This window comes from Chelon labrosus (assembly GCF_963514085.1).
Source record: "Chelon labrosus genome assembly, chromosome: 18".
NCBI classification, from domain to species: domain Eukaryota; kingdom Metazoa; phylum Chordata; class Actinopteri; order Mugiliformes; family Mugilidae; genus Chelon; species Chelon labrosus.
Window position 1 is genome coordinate 19,989,358 of NC_140351.1, and position 19,637 is coordinate 20,008,994.

The window sequence follows — 19,637 nt, forward strand, 5'->3', positions numbered from 1 at the left end:
ATATCAGATGGCGTTTTCAACCAACTCATTAAACTACTTAATGTTAGCTTAATTAGCTAGCTGGCACCACACGATAAAGGCTGCCATGGATAAGGGTCATGCAAGCTGGCAAACTCAACTGTTGCTCATCTGTTGTTTCACACTTTGCTTCTTACACCATCAGGCTTCTTAGAGTGAGATGTGTCTTTTCATGATCCTCAGTGTAAGTAAACGCTCTTATGCACTCAAAATAGCAAGCATAAGTATATAGCGGAGACATGGGACTACAGAGCAACCAGCAGAGCTGCCAACTCTCACGCTTTCGCCGTGTGACACACGGTTTTGCCTGTTTTCACACGCACTCACGCCACACATCCAATTTCTCACGCAAAAAAAAAAAAAACGACTTTCCGTTCCTTTTCAAACTCCACGACGGTAGATGGCGCTGATGAGCGCCCCTGAACCTTTGCGCTGCGCTACACCTGCAGTGCACCCCTTTACTATCTATGCTTGCACCCCGAAGTAGACAGAAGAAGAGATACAGAGACCGCCAGGACAGCAGGAGAAACCAGAAACTACTTTGAGAAGTCTGATAAAGAAGAGAATCTGAGCTGAGACTAGGCCAGTATAACCATGCACACAGATCATAAACAAGGACTTTACCCAGCTTCTGATCTGCATCTGATACTGATTATGCCTCATTTTAGCTATTTTTGTAATGCATTCATCAGTTTTATTGCTTGAAAAAGTTGTAGCCTACTGTTTAAGCACTTTATTTGTTGCACTTTATTTGTTGCACTTATTTGTCTCTGATGGACCATGTGGTGGGAGACTTTGAATGAAGAATAATGTCCCTCCCTAACTAATGTTGTGTCGTTTTTGGCTGAACATAAATCATTAAGTGCTCTTAAGAATACAGTTATTCACAACATAGGTTAGGTTTTAGTTAAGAATTAGTTTAATACCATTTTAATCAAAATATCAATCAACCTACCTAGGTCAGATCTTAAACACTGATCTATGAATAAGGCTTTATTGTCATTTAGGCACACCGATAGTTTTCTGGTTGAATGTTCAGCTCAAGTCTACAGACTAAGACCTACAAGTCATGATGCCGAACATGAATCAGAATAAGTTCAGGTATTGTACATCTTTAGCAGACCGCCCAAAAATCCACTAGAATGCTGGAAACCACATCTACTTAATCCAAAATCTCCTGGGAGCGGACCTTCAGCTATGTCTGCTTCACAGAATGTAACCAATATTGTCCATCTTCAGTGGGCTGCCCCTATCAACAGCTTTGGACCTCTCCACAAACCACCAGAATGCAGGGTACAACATGGGTACGACATCAAATTAATTCCAATTATCTTATATCTGAGCCACCAATTTGTGTGACTGCGTGCACGGCATAATTTTGGTCACCCACGACAAAATCTCACTCCAAGGTTTTTTGAAAAGTTGGCAGGTATGAACCAGTCCTTTTCCACCTGGACAGGAAGTGAAGGGGGAAGGGAGGAGATAAATTGGACACACCCGAGGAAAACAATCTCTCTCAATCAAGTAAACAGGATGAAGGAGAACTGAGAAGTGAGAGGAACAAAAAAGATAATGGTAAATCTAGGTTTTGTTTCAAAAGTTGAAGATGTATTTTCTCTAGGACTAATTACTTAAAGCGTAACTATTGTAAACTGCATGCGCATTGGGCTAGAGTGGAAAGCTGAGCTTGGCAAACCGTCAAAGATTCCCTTAGCAGAAACATGGAGGAGGCTTAGCTCATGTGTGAAGATATCGCCTGGCAAATGAGCCGTAGCGTGTACAAGATTAAGGTCATGACATCCATGAGCTATCAAACAGATGGACAAAAAGGTCATACTGGGTCACAGCTACAGTCTATTTGTCACAAGGGGCTCTACAAAGAGTACTACAGGCAAACAGCATGTCGAGAGCGGATCTGTGGGGAGATCTGTGACATTTAAATGCTGGGTGAACTTGTAGCACAGCGCGCTGAGCTTCAGTGACGGTAAATGGTTACATTTAGACTTGTAAAGGAGAAAAGAATAAAACCTGACATTTTACTACTAATGAGGACAAATGTGGGACCTATGCCTTACTAGAGCGGGGAGAAGAGGGAAGACGGAGTAACAGGCTGAGAAACGTGGCCTCTTCTTGCTGAGGTCTGCACGATTTCCAACTCAAACTCCAGGGTGGAAAGGTATTTTAGTCTGAGTGAGGAATAGGTCATGTGGAATTCACCTAATTGATGCAATTTGTCAACGGTTACGCTTAAAGCGCACAAGAGTAATAGCACACACACATGCAATCATTTCTACCTAAGAGGGGAATTATGTGCAAAAACTGCAGGCTAGGCACAACAATGGACTGATCTTGAAAAGCACACTGCATTTATTTACATAGAGGGTTTAATTGTAATTAGAGCTCAGGGGAGCTGCAGTATAGATCTCATCTATGTCTTTAGAATACATGAAAGGTCAAGTCACGGAAGACTAATTAATGGGCAACATAATGCTGAGGAAAAACAAGCTAACTCCCAGCCCTCTTACACCTCGGCTAATTATTTAAATGGCATGATATGCTGGCCAATGAGGAAACCTAAGAAGTGTAAATCATGGAACTGCCAGCAGCAAGACAGTTTGAGTCAATGTATGGATCCAGCTGAGAGAGGAGAGGCAGGGGAAATGAAGCACCTGAAAAGGAACTCCTTTACATCAAGGCAAATAATAATAATAATAATATAAAAGTGCATTTGCAGAGCTCACAATAAATAAATAAGACATTGGAGGCATCATTTGCACAACAGTCCAGATCTGGACATTAAACTGGACTAAAACTTGGATTAGTTTGAGGATGAATTGAAATTTTTAGGGTTTTACTGTGATGTTCTTACTTATAAATGGTATTATTAATATTAAATACATGAGACTACAGCTTCTTGAGGGGGCATTATTGATTTTTCAGTGTGAATCCACAACTGTCTTGTATATATTGTCCATCTATGAATTTAGATAATACTCCATATCTACTACAAAAATGGTAAATGGTCTGAACTGACATAGTGCTTTTCTGACGTTAGCTTTATAAAGCACTTCACAGATGTTTCCTATTTCAACATACGTCCACACACAATCGATCTGCCATGCACAGCAATGTCCTGCCATTGGGAGCAACTTGCGTTTCAGCGTCTTGACACTTCGGCATGTGGAGGAGCAGAACTGCCAGCCCTATGATTACCGGGCAATCCGCTTCACCACCTGAGCCACAGCACAGCTGCCCCAGCTGTATAATGCATTTATCCTGCACCATTCATACTTGAGAGTAGGAATTATGAGTCTGTCCTCAGATCCAAAAATGTAAGTTGCACACAGCTCCAACTGTGAGTGATGTTGGAAATCCCAGTGAGTCAAAAGTGAAATGAATGCCAACTAATCGCAGACTATAAAGTAAACTGTACGTAGGGAGCTGCTTTTCTTTCTGTCACTGTCCGTGGTGCTGAAACCTTCAAAAAAATTGTCTGTATGTATGACGCAGTTAGTTTATGGAAGCATAAAAATACTGCGCCATGAGTAGCCAAGGTGTCAAATAACACAGATTGAGTGTAACATCTCACCTTTACACTGGTTCTCATCCCAGGGGTAGACGCAGTTCTGCATCCCATTGCACACCAGCGTGTAGTTTATGCACATGTTACTGTGACAGAAGAAGGCATCGGCATCACATGGAGCTGGAAGAGGAGAGAGAGCACGCAATTACCATACTGAGAGCTGATTATCATATGAGTGAAGAGATTGCAGAAATCTTCTTTTATACCACTTTCTCTCAACCGGAACATTTTGCGAGCCTCAAAAAAAGTTGCGTTGGAAGTAAATAGATTTTCAGTACATTCCCCATGCTTATCGTCAGCAAATGTGACGCACATTTAGATTCGCCACCGCACAAATCGGTGTTTGAGGTACAGAGTGGCAGACTTGCGGGAAATCATTTGGACCTGTCTTCCCTGAATCCATCTGCTCGTCATGAATTTTCATCCGCAACCTCCTCTTCAAACGTTTGCAGAGAGAACTTGTGGGTAGAAATCCTTGTAAAGTGTGTGTGTGTATACTGTAGACTGTATAAGCATATTTGCGTTTGTGGAGAGGCAGCCGTGACGTTACACAGTCATCTGTACATGCACCCATATGTCGTTTATTTACCCACAGTGCACATTTCCTGCCACACACAATACACAACCTGCCCTCCAACCACCATTATACCCAGCACAACCTGCCTCGTCCTACGTCTCCACCTTCCTATGACGGCGGCGCGAGACAGAGCCATCCGTCAGCGGGTACGCGGTCGTAAAATCAATGTGGTAATGTTACAGGCTCCGTTGTCGTATATATGTATCGGCGGAGCTACAGAATTTAAAGCAAAGGTGCCCTTGCTCTCAACAACCAATCATCCTAATGCATAAGCCAGCTGAATGGTCAATTCATTGCTTTGGGCTGTCAATCACGCTGAGGGATAGTGGCACGCCAGGTTAAAGCCAGTCTTTAGCAGAGGCCTTGTAATTAGTTTATACAATAAGCCAGCTTTTTTTTTTGGCATCACTCAATGCGGGGGCAGCTGAGATATTCAAGAGGAAAGGAGGCCTTTTAGAACTTATATTAGTTTAAGTTTGTATTTATTGTTTATTTAATACTGCCTGATTTAGTTGTGGTTGCTTTAAAAAACACTTTGTTTCTGTTTGCGTTGGACATTCAAGTAATCTATTATGGATTATTGCACGTAGTGACAAGTGACCAATATGCCAAATGAATGAGTGGATAAAACTACGCAGTACACAACAGCAGCAAAGGCATATGGTATAGGTTTATGGTAATAAACTTCGGAGCTGTGAGCATCTGGCCTGCGGTCAAACCTGCCCAGTGTTCATTACTCACCGTTAACTGTTGTGCATAATTTCCCTGCCGGCTTACGACACTTTGTGTATTCATACATTACGCCATTCATACATTTATTACTGTCATCACTGACATAGATTTCCATCTTGACAGCCTCGGTTCTCCGCGCAACAGTCACTTTATGACCAAGCTGTTCCGCAACGAACGCACTGAAAGCTGGCTCTGCCCATCCTTCATGCTCATCCTCCACGTATCGTGCATCGCCTTTAAGCATCACACACTCGTCTTTGTAGAAGTACGTATACCATTCGCATGTATGAATTTATCTCGTGTCCACTTGTCTCTCCCACTTCCCTCTCCTCCCACCTCTCTCTTTTTTTCAAAAGCAGGTGTAAAAGAAGTTTTCAGATCCTTCTTTTAGATACTAATATTATCAGCAAAATGTATTTAAAGTACAGTATGTTATTATATTATCACTGCAGATTAATCTTTAACACAGAATACTAATACTTATAGTCATATGGAAAAGTACGTGGGCATATTTTGAGACTACTACAAACTTCTGAAATGGCTGTGTTTAGCTGCTGTCTGTTTGGCTGTGGTAGAAGACGTCCTCCCCGCTTCCCTCGCGTGTCTCCCATTGTCTCTCTTTATCTCTCACTTTGTCCCCCGCTCACACGCGGCACTGGCACTGGCACTAAAGCAGCTTGCCAGTGGTATGGCAGAGCTGGGGACTATTTGACAGCGTTACTGCTGTGATGTATGGCTGTTTTCATCCCAGCTCACGTCCCGAGTGAATAATAACACACCAAATTAGAGTGACTTATATCTATCTCTCTCTGTAACCCTTCACCGTCTGGACCTTTGCCAGCGAGTCGTAATGGCTCTCTGTGTGTGTTCTAATACGCCTCTTCTTCTCTGTTCCTTTGCGATACAGTGCAGTATGTTCAGAAGCTGTAGCAGTTATTGTTTTTTGTTTTATTATTATTAGCGGACACCAGAGGGAGCCCTCTACTTCCCACTTTTTGCTTCTCCAGCCGGCACAGGGCGAGACCAGACATTCTAAAGAGCTCGATCCACACTAATCTCCTGCAAAATTAATTTCAAGACATCCTGTAATAAAAGTGGCCTTTTGCCCACACGGAGATGTTCGTAGTCGCTGCTGGAAGCATAAATTAACTCCTAAATGAGTGTCTGATGAAAATAGCCTGGGTGTCTCGGCAAAGTAGGGCCTCAGGAGCAGAGATGCTTCTGCAGCGAAGTGCTGCAAGTAACACTTGGTTTTCATAATCATTTCATAATTCATCATCTACCTAACCATTGATCTATCCAGCTTTCCAATCTAGCCATCCATTCAATCATTTATCTTACATCCAATCCTTCATCCAATCATCTATCTATTAATCTATCCAAGGATCCAGTCATCCGTTCATCCATCCATCCGATGTACTATCTAGCGTCCGTTCATCCATCCATTCATCTGTCCCAGCATCAAATCCATCACCCACCCAATCGTCTATCTAACCACCCAGTCTATCCACCCACCAAGATATCTCACATCAGTCATCCATCTATCATCCATCATCCAATCAACTAACACCTTTCCATCCATTCATTCATCTGTTCATTAAATCCAGCATCCACCCAATCATCCATCCATCCATCCATTCATCCAATGTACTAGCTAACATCCACCCATTGTACTATCTAACATTCATCCATCCATCCATCTATCCAATCTACTATCTAACACCCTACCATCCATCCCTTCATCCATCCATCTAATCCAGCATTCACTCATCTATCCATCCATCCATCCATCCATCAGTCCATCCATCCAATGTACTATCTAACATCCATCCATCCATCCATCCAATGTACTATCTAACATCCATCCATCCAATGTACTATCTAACATCCATCCATCCATCCATCAGTCCATCCATCCAATGTACTAACATCCATCCATCCATCATCCATCCATCCATCCAATGTACTATCTAACATCCATCCATCCATCCATCCATTCATTTATTATATAATCTGACCTAAGATGTCGCAAATATCCATATGCTAACAAGTATTACCATGCTGCGTTGGTCTCAAAAGCTTTAGCGCATGCGGTAAAGAAGCTCTAAATGTGTGTAGTGAAGCCGGAGGATATTTCCATCTGGAACCCCAGAGACATGCAGATGAGGCGTGACAATGCTGACAGCTTGGATGTCACGCAAGAACATTTATCACATAAGACATAATTGCTTCTCTGATAAAGATAGGTTTCAGTTTCTTATACTTCACGTTCACAATTGTACACTACAGCTCTGGAGAGCAGGACCGTATGTGAGTGTGAGAGGCTGGAAACCTATTTCAGTACTGTAAGCAGGTGAGAACTCGGATGATAAAGGTGGAAGTTTGCGCTTGGGAACATTGTTCTCCCCACTTGAACGTCTCTTTGGGAGTCAGCAGCTATGAATAGGTTTCACTGGGAACCAGCAGCTGTGAACAAACACATAAAAGCTTAGGATGTGGCGAGGGAACACTTATTGCTAAAACTGCCCCACAAGCTGCAAGTCCAGCTGCACACACTTGTAACAGAATCGCACAAGACCCGCAGTAATTACACAGCATTTTTTGTCTTGGGATGGGACTTTTTAAGTAACTCACCGCAGCCACAAGTGAGATTTTTAGCAATCATTTTTTCACCCTCATTTCGACTGTACATATTTTGCTTTGATCCTGACAATCCCTTCGGATCATCATAACATCTCTACTCTACTATGATTAAGGAACATGATGATTAAGACTGAGACTAAAAAACAAGGTGCAACGTTTGGTGAAAGTGGGTCTATTCCTCTATCTAGTGTAAGTCAGTGTGAATGTATATAACACAGGTTTTCTTTTGGCTAGAGATGGGAACACTGATGGCATCATTTAGCGACAAAAGCAACTTAAAGGGGAACTACTGTTTTTTACAACCTGGACCTTATTTCTGGCATAAAATACGATAGTAGTCAATCGGGAGATATTTAGATCTGCGTATATCCATATAGTGGGAGTGACTGGGGCACCGAAACGCAGCCTCTAAATAACGTATTATCTACCGCGAAACTCGTTCATTTCACCGATATTTTGTTATCGTACGCTAGTGCTATTCCCCGTTGAGTCCGGAGTTACCTGTTATCATCATCGGGCGTCTGTAGATTGACCTACAGACCCCCGTTTGGTGCCCCAGTCACTCCCACTATATGGACATATGCAGATCTAAATATATAAATACCACAAATGACACGAAAGTTATACGGGTGAGTAAACGATCGTATTTTATGCCAGAAATAAGGCCCAGGTTGTAAAAAACAGTAGTTTCCCTTTAAGTAATTTCATGTTTTCATACTAAAACAGGTACTCTGAAGGGTATTTTTAGAGTCACACTGGATTAGGGGAGGCATTGTGTTTTCAGGTTGTCAATGCCTTTCTTGTCCAATTAGAAGTTGCTAACAAAAGCTCAAAGGCCTAGGCCACTGTGACCTCAATGAAAAAACATTTTTTAACTAAAAATTTACTTCAAAGCCTTTACCGTGCATGGTAGTTTAAAAAAGTAAACTGCAAGACAACTAGTTGGCAGAAGCTATGTTAATATAGTTTGCATACTTTTCAGTAATTTTGTCAAATGTTTGTTTCTATTATTTAAGGATATTTTAAAACGACTGTATTTCTAAACACAGCATATAGGTGTACGGAACATGAGATTTGTATCACCTGTTGTGCAAAAGTAATTTTGCATGCATACCTAGTTAAATCTCTCTCCTGGTACCAATGAAGCACTGAGGTTTACCACTTAAACTGCGCTGAAACCAAGTACAGACCTCGTCCTGGACTAAATTATTTCTTCCACTGTTTGTGCTTTCTAGAGCTCCGGCATGTGTGAACATTCACCGCTGACAGGGTTGGTGCATTGCTGCTGAGCCGTGGTGGATGCTGCTCTAAAGGCTGAGGTCTGGCTGGGGATCGCCTGAGTGACTTAGGCAGAAGCGTTGCCCCGGCAACAGCACATCCCGGCTCTGCTTGGTTAAAAAAGGCCTTTCAAAAGGGACACCGGCTCCACAACACAAACAGCTCTGCTGCTAGCGCCGTCCCCCGTGCAAACTACGCTACTGAACTCTCTCATTGCTATGATAAACACCTCGTATGCACCCGGTACAGACCGACTGCAGGTATGTTCAGATCACAAACACATTGTGTTTCAGGCTTTTATCATTCACTCAAATTAGAAGAAGCATTTGTTTACCCAAAATACTTCCGTTCTTCTTCTTCTATATAACCACGATATCAGCCATTGCAGTCGGTTTGGAACTCCAATGGAACTATAATTCTTACATTTTCTATTGTTTGCCTTCGGAAAGCTTGTACAATAGATCACCATGTGCTTCTGAGTGCAGCTATTTTGCTTTTGTCTGTGCCAATAAAAGGCACCGAATGACACTGACATACTGTACACTCACAAGCCTCGCACCCATTCACACATTCACGTCAGCAGTACAAAGAATGCTCTCCGAAGCTGCTGTCACACTACAAGCCCCATCAATGAGAAGCCGCTCGATGAGAATAAAAGGACGGCTGTGTGTTTGCGCATGAATTACAATCTCTCCCAGGTGTTTGGCCCAAAGAAAACGGGTGAATGTGAACTACATACTGTACATACTGTAGCTCATCCTGAAATTCTCACTCACTGCCTCCATCCAGTCATGCCCCACCTGTAGTATTTCAGCAGAGTTCAGTTCAACTCCACCTGTACTGTCACCCACAGGCAACCAGCCCTATAATGGAAATCATGTACTTTGGTTTCCTGTTTTCTGCTGTGTAAATGGTCATAAAACTAAATGGAAATCTCTGACAGAACCCTTCCAACCATCTTCTTCTGACATACCTTGCCATAAATGTGGTCACCGTCCCTCCATCATCCTTTAATGGCAACAATTAAAAGTCTTGCCCTTCAACAGCGCTCTCAGGGAGTAGTGGTCGGGTGAATAAAGCTAATGTGTTTCCCTTGGCAGGTGGTTCGCACTGCAGTAAACACTGGCGCGCATCGGTGTGTGCGTAGGCATGTGTTTCCTTACGTTCTTGGTAGGTTGTGAAAAGGATGCGGAAGCGGCTTTTGCGGCTGGCCTCGTCCGCCCACATGCGGATGACTCCCAGCGTGGACACCAGCATGATGTCGTTGGCCACTGTGGAGCAGAACTTGCTTTTCAAGTCTTCCACCGAACTGAGATGAGACAGGACGAGATAAGAAATCATCACAAGGTAACACGCATTGCAGGCATTTCAATAATCCACATTGTCATCGTTGCTTTTTAATCATCATCATGTGATCACAGCTAAATATTCTGGATATCTCAAACTAGCTCATATTTGTTTCCAAGTGTAGATAATGATTTGCTCATATCCTTATCTAAATGTATTGGATATTGTTTTTTTTTTTTATCAGGATTTTAATATCTCATTATCTTCAGATGATATTAACAGATTTAGAAATGACAAGTGTGCGGGAAGCGGGTGCCTTGCTGAGAGTTAGATAAGAAAATCAATGCCACTCTAATGTCAGTCCTTAAAATGTGAAGCTACGGCTGGCAGCTGTTTCTTAGCAGACTGGAAACTGGTGGGGAAGTTAAGAAGTAACTAAATCCACCTACTAAACATGGTCCGTTTTGTTCGTATAAAACGCTAAGTTGTGGTGTTACTTGGGTTGGATTCCTTCTTGACTGGTTGTATGCTGCCTTCAAATGGGGCTGTATTTTCCATGTTCATGAAATTGGACCAAATGAGTCCCCCTCTTCACATCTTTGTAAATGGAATTTTTCAGAAATAAATCTCAGAGTTTATAAGTTCTGATGTGTTTGCTAAGGTTTTTGGAAATGGCAGAGGTGGGCTTTAAGTTAAATTAAGTTCATTTCACAATATGTGAATATACTGAATTTCCCAACGGCCTCATCCTTTACATTTTCTTCATTAAGTTACCAAGTAGTTAGCTAGCTAAATTGTTAGCCTTTGTGGCTTTTAGACGCCCAGCTGTGGTGTTCTCAGTGCTTCTGGCCGATGTTACCACTAGAACGTCAAAAACTTTTTGTACAAGACTTCCCATGAGCTCACGAGTTCTGTCAGTTCTGAGCAGTCGTTTCCAGTCTTTAGACTAACCTAAACTCATCTACATTAACTCTAGAGACATGAGAGTGGTATCAATTTTTCCGTCCAACTTTCATCAGGAAAGTGTTTCCTAAAAGGTTTTCCTTCAGCAAATTTAATTGCGTCTGAATCTGAAGATGACAGTGATATTTCTTATTATTATTCCCAACAGTCCCAAGTAAAATCTGATCTCATAATCATCTGCAATGCAGAGTAAATCACTGTGAAGATAAATCTGACGTGAACAGACATATCCCAAGTCAAGAAACATGTATTTCTTGTAAGGATCAACAGATAATTGAAAATAAAAGCCTAAAAGTCGCACCTGCCGCCATCGTACACTGCCACAAAGTTGCGCTTGCATTCATTGGAATTTGCCATCTCGTAGTCGAGGAAACGCAGGTAGATCTGTCCGATGTAGAGAGGCAAGAGGGCAGGAGAAAATCGAAGAGAAAGAGAAGAGTTCGAGTGAGGAAAATTAAAGGGCGCTGTAACATCTGCGCATGACACAGGAAAGAAATGAAGAAAAGAGAGATAGAGAGAGCAGTGAGAGAAAACACTTCACGATACATTGGGTATTGCAGCCAATGTATCTACTCATCATCCAAGTGGCGGATACAGCAGCCCAGTCCTGAGAAAGACTGCAGCTTGAGCAAAGTCAATATGAATTAAGTGAGGACTCAAATACAGAGTCTATTAGTGTCAGACTCATTATCCATATCTGTTGAGATAATGCATTACAACACACCTGCAACCTTTAAGGAGACCTTGGACATTTTGTTACCAGATTTGAGTAAAGTCACAGTAAAACTTTTAGACTGATGGACTCATATTCAGTATATACCCCACGTCTAACTAATTATCGAGCAGATACAGTACTTCATTATCCTAACAATCCCCTGTTGAATCCAACCTTGTGATCCACCTTGACTCTTCACAGCAGTTACTCTATACTTCCCCAACTGCTGCATCATCACCTGTCACTCATTCATCAGGCCCGAGATTGCCCAATCACAGCTATGGTTCTGGTCGGCTGCTCATGGCACTCGCCATCATTACAGTTAATGAGCGGGGCCGCTCCCGAACTGTGACAGGGAAGTGTGATGCTTTAAATGCCCAAAGACGAAAGCTGCAGCTGGAGCGGGATAATGGACCTTGCAATGTCAACTCGCCTTCGACAACATGACAAGTGAAATGGATCGGAGGAGGAAAACAAGCTAGCCAGTGCCCCAGAGGTCTCGGATTGGCGTCAATAATCTTCCGTCTAATAAAAACTGTCTCACTCAGACACATTGTTGGCTATTATTGGCTTTGTCATAGGAAGCGGGTCTTTTCTTGTCTGCCATACTCTGAAATTGGAATGAAGTACTGTTCAGTTTCATGGCAAGTTTTACAATGAAAATGTTAGTATAGGGAATATGTGAGTTTCCTAAAATGTCTTTGTCCAAAGAAAGAGTATAGACTAGTATTATACTGGCGGCTAATTGCTGGAGGTAGAGCTGGAAGGGTGCTGTTGTGGTCTTGTCAGTTTTATATAGATTTCCTGTACAATAATGCTATTGATGGTGCCTGGTCTGGTTTAAGTGGGTAGTACATGTCTAAGTAACATCCACATGAATGCCAGGTCCAAAAGTTTCCCAGCAGAACATTGGATTGTCACAAGATGGTCAATGTTATTTACTTCTCCTGTCAGGAGTTGTAATGATATGGCTGATTGGTGTATAGACTGCAAAAAAGGCCAAAAGCAGTTCTCCAGAACATGGAAAACCTAGGCTTAAGGAGAATGTCAGAAATCACTTTCACTAAGAACAAAGTAGTTGTTCTGGGTGCATGATGGCTTCATTCCACGTGACAGATTGCCAGAGGTGTCACATTTAATGTGGCACTGTTAAGGTTATAGTCAAGGTTAAGGTTACGGTTAGGCGCTCTCAGCCAAATTAGTCTCCATTTGTTTTAGAGTTCAAGAGGCAAATAATTGGAAAAAGTACCAATCAGCATGTTAATTAGGACACTTGGCTCCGTCGCTCTATCGTCAGCAAGCGGCGGGGAGATTGGACATGAGGCTTTCCACCCGCAGCACAAGGAATGCACTAAATGCAGCCACCTAGAACCACGAAAAGGTGTCTCAGGCAAGAGAGACGAATGCAAATCCAATGCATTGTGGATAAAATTAATTTTGCATAGACTTCATCTGGTGCTTATTAAAGCAATGAAGTTACAGTCGAGCATAATGCTCCAGCCTTGACCATCAGAACAGTTCCGAGGTGTCGGCGTGATGCTGGTGATGTTGAGGACTGCACTTTTGCTTTGCATACATACAGAAACATACTCAGGGGAAACATGAATGGATACATTTCATCTATAAAATAGCTCAAAACTGTCTCTGAGATAATCAAAACCACAAATATCCTATGAACAGAAGCAATTATTCTCAAGGAGCATTAACAGTTTACTCATAATTCATTTTATAACATGAATTTAGTGTTGAGTGTCCACATGTATGGGAAAGCTACATTTTCTGTTTACTATGGCTTTTTTATGATACTTTTTTTGTTTGTCTTAAGATTAAGCAGTTTTACAGAACTGCGAGACAATATTTTAGCAACATGCTTTAGAATAAATAAAACCTTTTGCCTTTTCCCGGAAACTGAGCAAGTAAAATCTGATCTGATCTGGAAACCGATATCCAACAACCTGTCCAGAAACGCCTTAATTTATCTGGTACTGAAAAACAAAGGACAGTCTCACAGTCCTCAGCTGTACTTGGTGCTTGTTTACATGCTGATGCACAAAACGACAAAAGGAAGCATTATATCTGCTCGACATTGGCATGCAATTGTTTTCATTTTGAGCATGTTAGTCTACCAACTTTATAATTTAGACTTAGATTATTGATCCACAAGAGAAAATGCTTGGTCACAGTAGCTCAGTTGCACAAAAAGAAAAACAGGCGTAATAAAATAATGAAATAGCACAAGCAAAGAAATCATAAAAGATGACAGTCTCGTGGCTATTCTTTTTATTAAATGAAATGGTGTCTTTGGCATCACCGGCTGCAGTCTGTCATTCCCATTCCACCGGTGAGCATCCTGCGGAGTTTGAACACGGAAAAACAACAACTCTCCTTTGTCTGTCTTTGATCAGCTGTTGCATACGCACAATCATCGTCTCACAGATGCGTTTACCGTTAGCACCATCTGCAAGGTGAGCACGACAGCCTCATTATGTGACAAATACGGAGAAATACGGAACTAACGGACGCACAAATAAAAGCTTCTGATGTTGTTTTTTTTTTTTTTTGTTTAGGTTGACCAATGATGAAGAAAAACCCGAGCGCAGGCGGCATCACGAAGCCAAATGACGGCAATGGATCAGATAGATACAATCACCAATTTGTAAGGTGAGAAATTGGCTCCGGCAGGAAGACGGGCTGCCTCTTCATTGACTGCAGCGCCCAATAATGACGCAGAATCCATCACTGACTGGGGAAGAACATGTCCTCTCCGTTGCTAAAAAGGCGCCCGTAACGGCGCACGCTGCTCATTACGGTCCGAATGAATGTCCACACTTTGGCCATTATCCGTACGAAAAGATGCAGAAGGTGTCAGACAGCGCCGGCAGGTGTGGTGGAAAAATCCAGACTGAGTAAAACAGTCAGGAAAAACACGGCAACTGATGAGGCAACTAAAAATGCTCCTCTCACACAACTGCCGGCTGTCAGCTGAATTTGGACACCTGTCTAAACAGAATTGCAGAGAAGAAGAAATGCCACAAGAAGCACTTCAGAGCTTTGTAAATCTATCGTACAATTCTTTTTAATTGATTTATTTTTCCCTCCAAAGAAACTCACCAGTTCGTTCTAATGTTTTAAAGGTGACATTTTTGTTGCAGAGTTGCAAGTTGTTTTTTTCATGTTACTTTAGTTACCAGTAAAAGCTAATGAATTTACTTAGAAATCCATTTAAAGGAAATTAAAAATGACACGTGGGGGTGTAAAGTAAGAACATCATGGCATTAAAACTGGTGCAGTGTTGTCACTTCTGGCAACAACACATGGTCATTACTGCTTGCTTGCTTGCAGGTACGTCTCTCAGACAGTCTTTCTTTCCCTTAGTCTTCACGCCCTCCCTCTCTTTGCCATCTGCCATCTCGCCCCAAACTCCGTCCCCATACATTTAGATCTTCGATAAAATGCATTATTAAGTGTCTCTTTCTCTTATCCCCTCCTTTCTTGTTCTTCCTCCTCCTCTGTACCCACTTCTCCTCCCTTCCCTCTGGAGTGCTCCGGTGCAGTCTAATTAGAGCCTACAGTATAGGATGTCATTAGCTCTCCGCCGTTTCTGGCACACTGGGTACAGTGCAGTACTGTATCAGCACTGGGAAATGAACGCCCTGCCCTGCGCACGCGATGCAACATCACGCATGCACATACGCTGCGATGCGACTGGCGGCGTCCTCTGCAGTAGCATGTGAGCATGCATGCGTTTTGAAGCGAGGAGCCAAAGCAGAGAGAGAGGTTTTATATATTTCATGGGTAACTGAGAGTGAGGAGTTATGGTGCAGGTGAGAGCTTTGGGACTGTATGCGTGCGAGATAGATTTGTACTAAAAATTTTATTTGCTGCCTTGTCCATCAGCGTCTGTCAGACTTTCGGCCCTTGACTTGCCCCCGTGAGGCACTTCTGCGGAGCAAAATATGTCATTTCGCTCAAGTAAAATACATATACTGCCAGGCTTCCTTGCCCTGCTGCATGCACATGCCCGTCCTTGCACACATGGACGCGTGCATGTGATGCACTTCCCTGTAGACTTATAGTCCTCTTTGGTTCTGCGCCTGCAAAATACTCTCTCAGGCACTCCACTTAGAAGGACTAAGAAATCGATGCAACATTTTTTCAATCGACCACAAGATTTAACAAGGGCCAGGGTCCCTCTCAATACATGTTTCAAAGTAACACTTATTATGTGGCTCCACGCGAGGGCTGACAATTAGAAAAAAGTCTGTCGGTGGATGGCGCAGTCATATTAGTTCCCTTGGCCTTGGGTTTCAAAGCAGCTGAATCTGAAGGTCATTTCTGAAGAGAAACGAGGGCATTAGCAGGAAATATGCTACCCGAAGAATATGGCAGATAAGAACAACCGCTGTGGCCATGAATCACAGTCGCAGCAATGTTATCACCAAGTCATATCATAAGCTGGTGTGTGTGTGTACAGTACAAAAGGCTGCACTTCAGTATGAAAAACCTGAAATACTATGAACCTAATCAGAGTTTTCATCTGGCATGGAACTCAGCTTAATAGCTTCCATAATGTGTACTGTATAAATTTGAAACGACCTCTGTGGTGGCCACAAAAAGATGAATAACTTCATGCGACTAAAGAAAGAACTGAATGAGTGAAACAAATTGCAGCAGTTTTAATCCGGCACTGCAGCTACCTCAATTCTTGGAGTAACAGGAACATAACATAACAAAAATGAATGGAGTATGTATTTCATGTGGACGTTTTGTGATAACCTACGGCAATATTATGGTTAAATCAGCTGTAATAAAGCTAAATCTGAAATGTATTCACACCAATCAGCTGAAATGATTCCAGCGCTAAAGTGCCAAAAATGTCCCTAACCCTAGCCCTACAAACTAAAAATAGCAAAAAAGCTAAATAAAAGCAAAAAAAGCAAACAACAACAACAACAAGCATTTCCTCAAATGGCCATATATATAGACCCTGTTACGGCCTACGTCGTCATGGCAGTTAGCTGGAGGCAAAAACCACAGCGGCTACCGTTATCAACGTGTCATCTAGCTGTGTTGTAGGGAGACAGAATCGCAGAAGTACGGTTAATATGTCCAAACTGAAATTTTATTGCATGCCAGCTGTCTCTCTCAGTGAAAAAAGATCGTAGAAACCTTGGTTAAACGAGATAAAATTAGAGGATTCGACTGAGGCAGTCATCAAAAATGCTTGTGTGTGCCTTCACAAAATAGCATTTGCTAGCTCCCACTAGAAAGTTTGCTAACACTGATACTTTGATAGCAAGTTTCATCTACTTCATATTTTGCTAAACATAACACAGCTAACAACATTTTGCTTTTACATTAGCTATTAGCCTGTGCAATAGCCTCCGTTGGCATATGTATTAGCCTATATAACTATCTGGCAGAGTTAACTGCTAGTCTGTGTAAACTAACGTATTTACGTGGAATGTTTCGCCTCCAGCTAAGCCCCGCCCACAGAAAAATGTCATCGTGTTCACTAACACAAAGAGGGTTCTATAAGTCCATGTTAAAATACAGCAGAAATAAACTTGATTACAGTCTCGTCCAATACAAGATTTGATGTCTATAGCTAATTTCTCCATTCAGGATAGCTGTACAGCGGAGGAATATTTATATAACTCACCCCTTTAAACTATATCAACACTTAAATGTGTCAATAGTTAAGGGTGTCTTTAAGTGCCTCACAGATCGCCTTGACCTCAACCGCTCAACTCCGTTTGACTCACGATCCACTTGTTTGCCCATTTGTGACTTAGCCAGGAGTTGGGTGGAATCAGGCACGGCCAAGATTGTGACGGCCACAGCCACCACACTAGGCTTCAGAACTGTTCTTCAGGGAAACTACAGGTTACAGAGGGTTTGTGCATCTAAATATGTAGTCCATGATCATAGCATATGCTAAAATGTCAAAACAAATAAAACATTTTAAACAAGCTTTACGAGCACCGTAAAGCTATTGTAATATCAAATTAAACTTTATTTAACCTCAACACTTAGGATTACAGTATTATAAATGTGACCAAGCCTTTTAACTTCTTAAAATGCAGACCTCATAATACTTCCTGTCCTTGAAAGAACTGTCCCAGCCATAAAAGTCAAAGTTAAAATGTGATCTTATTCCATTAAATTAAAATGCACCTAAAAGAGGGCCAGCACTATTTGAGCAGTGGATTTACTGTGGTCATGGACTTTGTATGTGCGTGTAGGATCAAGCCATATAGACTCACATGAGAGGTTGTAGAATTCGTAAAATGTGGCCTTTTCCTGCACTCCACGCTCTGCCCTCGGGAAACTTTTAATCCCGTAGCATTAATGCGGCACAGGTACTTCTGGTAGATAAGAGAGAACCTCTAGTGTGTACTAAGGCTCGGAGCAAAGGCGTGCATGTGCATGTGTGTGTGCGCATGCCTGTATTTGTATATGCATGCACGGCTGCGTACAACTGCTGGCAAAGAAAACAAATCCACGCTGTTCCGGGCCTCAGGGTCAGACTGCATGGCAACACCATTTCATCAGCACTAACGCTGCTGTCTGTCCGGTCCACCCTCACTCCCCCTTCCTTCGCAACCTTCTATCTCTGTCTCTTTCTCCTTCCATCCCTCTATTCCTCTTGGCAACAGCTCGCTGATTAAAAAAATGGACCCGACCCCAAGTAAACCCTCCTGCCTATCTGTCTGACCCTAGCGGGGAAACAAGTCTCCCCCGCAGACACAAACACCCACATTGGGATACTGCTGACAGCTGCAGACAAACCTAGATGCAATATCAAAGCCTCCTGATGCAACCTCAGATCTTGCTGCGTGTGTAGAGAAATGCTGAATGGAAACAGCTAATTAATAAGAAAGAAATATCCCAATGGAGGCAGGAAAAGTAAAGAGGAATTTCATCTCCATTTTATCTCATGTGACATTTCCCAATTTGTCTTTAAACGGAGCTCACAGACGGATGGGAGCGTGGCTTACGTCACTAACCTTGGAGCGCGGCGGAGCACGGATGTACCATTTGCAATCGACGGCCTCAGCAGCACCAGCCTTCCCGTCTCTGGTGATCTGATGAGACTCAACGATACCCTCCGGACCAACCATGTCATACTGACAGGCTGAAACACACACATAATGCAGAAACACATACAAACGCACGCATGCACACACATGTACACACAAGTGTGCAGTTCAGGCAACCAGGCATGTGCTCACCGATACAACACACAAACACACACGGCAATTAGAAAAACGTAAGTGATATAACTGGAGTACACTGGAATACACAGTATAAATATGCTTTAGACAAACAGAGTGAAAACAAGGGAGACAGAAAGAGAGGGAGGGAGAGAGAGAGGAAGAAACAGAGACTGAAAGAGAGAGAGAGAGGGAGTGTACCTACAGGGCAGAGGTGGGGGTACTCCCAAGTCTGCAAAGTCTGGATCTGAGGAGAGAGCAGAAGAAGGGCAAGGGGGGAAGAGGAAGCATTCATTTTTAATGATATGATAACGAAATCAGAATCTTCACCGAGGCAAAAACAACCAGGTGTTACAACGTACAAAGGGAGCTTCCTACAAAGATGACAAATCGCTGCCCACGCTCCTAATTATTTTGGCATCCTTAAACACCTCGCAACTCTTCCTGCTTCTTAGTCACCCACAAGAAGGCTGTTATTAGTCCAATACATTGTTGTCAAAGGTCACAAGATCTCCAATGTGAGATCCTTCATTTGAACATTTAATTATGCATGATTGCTTCACTTTTTTTTTGAAGACCTCCGCAGTGCATATTCCCCAGAATTCTCCCCATTAATCCCGCGAA

General features: G+C 42.5%; 1 protein-coding gene across 1 annotated transcript in view; it reads right to left on the reverse strand.

The window, feature by feature from the left end:
- Positions 1 to 19,637, reverse strand: part of neto1l (neuropilin (NRP) and tolloid (TLL)-like 1, like) — a gene marked incomplete at its 5' end in the record, with an annotated part of 81,125 nt that overhangs the window by 5,718 nt on the left and 55,770 nt on the right. Inside the window, one exon of the mRNA XM_084566673.1 lies at positions 3,608 to 3,721. Within this exon, the coding sequence (XP_084422799.1) occupies positions 3,608 to 3,721 (114 nt within the window). The remainder of the gene's footprint in view (positions 1 to 3,607; positions 3,722 to 19,637) is intronic.